Source organism: Penaeus monodon, chromosome 24 (assembly GCF_015228065.2).
Source record: "Penaeus monodon isolate SGIC_2016 chromosome 24, NSTDA_Pmon_1, whole genome shotgun sequence".
In the NCBI taxonomy this organism is placed as follows: Eukaryota; Metazoa; Arthropoda; class Malacostraca; order Decapoda; family Penaeidae; genus Penaeus; species Penaeus monodon.
In genome coordinates this window covers 176868-177477 of record NC_051409.1, presented here as the reverse complement: position 1 = coordinate 177477, position 610 = coordinate 176868, and the positions used below count along the sequence as shown (strand labels likewise).

At 59.5% G+C, this 610-nt stretch overlaps 1 protein-coding gene across 1 annotated transcript in view; it reads right to left on the bottom strand.

The window, feature by feature from the left end:
* LOC119588469 (probable chitinase 2) overlaps window positions 1–610 on the bottom strand; it is a 24188-nt gene that overhangs the window by 4861 nt on the left and 18717 nt on the right. The window contains exon 5 of the mRNA XM_037937115.1: window positions 93–320. Within this exon, the coding sequence (XP_037793043.1) occupies window positions 93–320 (228 nt within the window). The remainder of the gene's footprint in view (window positions 1–92; window positions 321–610) is intronic.

The window sequence follows — 610 nt, the reverse complement described above, 5'->3', positions numbered from 1 at the left end:
AAGTATACATTCTCAAAAAAAAAAATTGGAAAAATATTCTTAAAAAAAAGTAAATATTCTCAAAAAAAGGGAAAAAATCCCCTGGTGCCTACCACATTGAGCATCTTCTCAGCCTCGGGCTCATCCTCCCTGGAGTAGAGCGGCGCGTTGTGGCCCGTGCGGCCGTCCCACTTGCCGTGGTAGTCGTAGGCCATGATGTGCAAGAAGTCCAGGTTATTGGCCAGGTCGTCGATGTCGTAGGCCGTGTCGATGGTCGATTTCCCGGCGGCCACGGCAGCGGTCAGCATCCAGCCGTAGGGGCGGAAGGCTTGGCGGAGTTCCTGTGGGTGGGGGTGGGGGGGGAGAAGGGGGGTTGGGGGTGGTGGGTGGGAGGGTGGGTGGGGGGGTTGGGAGGAGGGGATAAGGGGGATGGGGGAGAAGGGGGATGGGGGTGGTGGTGGGGGTATGGGAGGGAGGTTGGGAGGAGGGGATAAGGGGGGTTGGGGGGATAAGGGGGGTTGGGGAGAAGGGGGATGGGAGTAAGGGAGGGAGGGGGTAGGGGGTTGGGTGGGGTAGGTAGATGATGGTGGTAGATGGTGAGGGTGGTGGTGGTGGGGGGGAGGATAAGGGG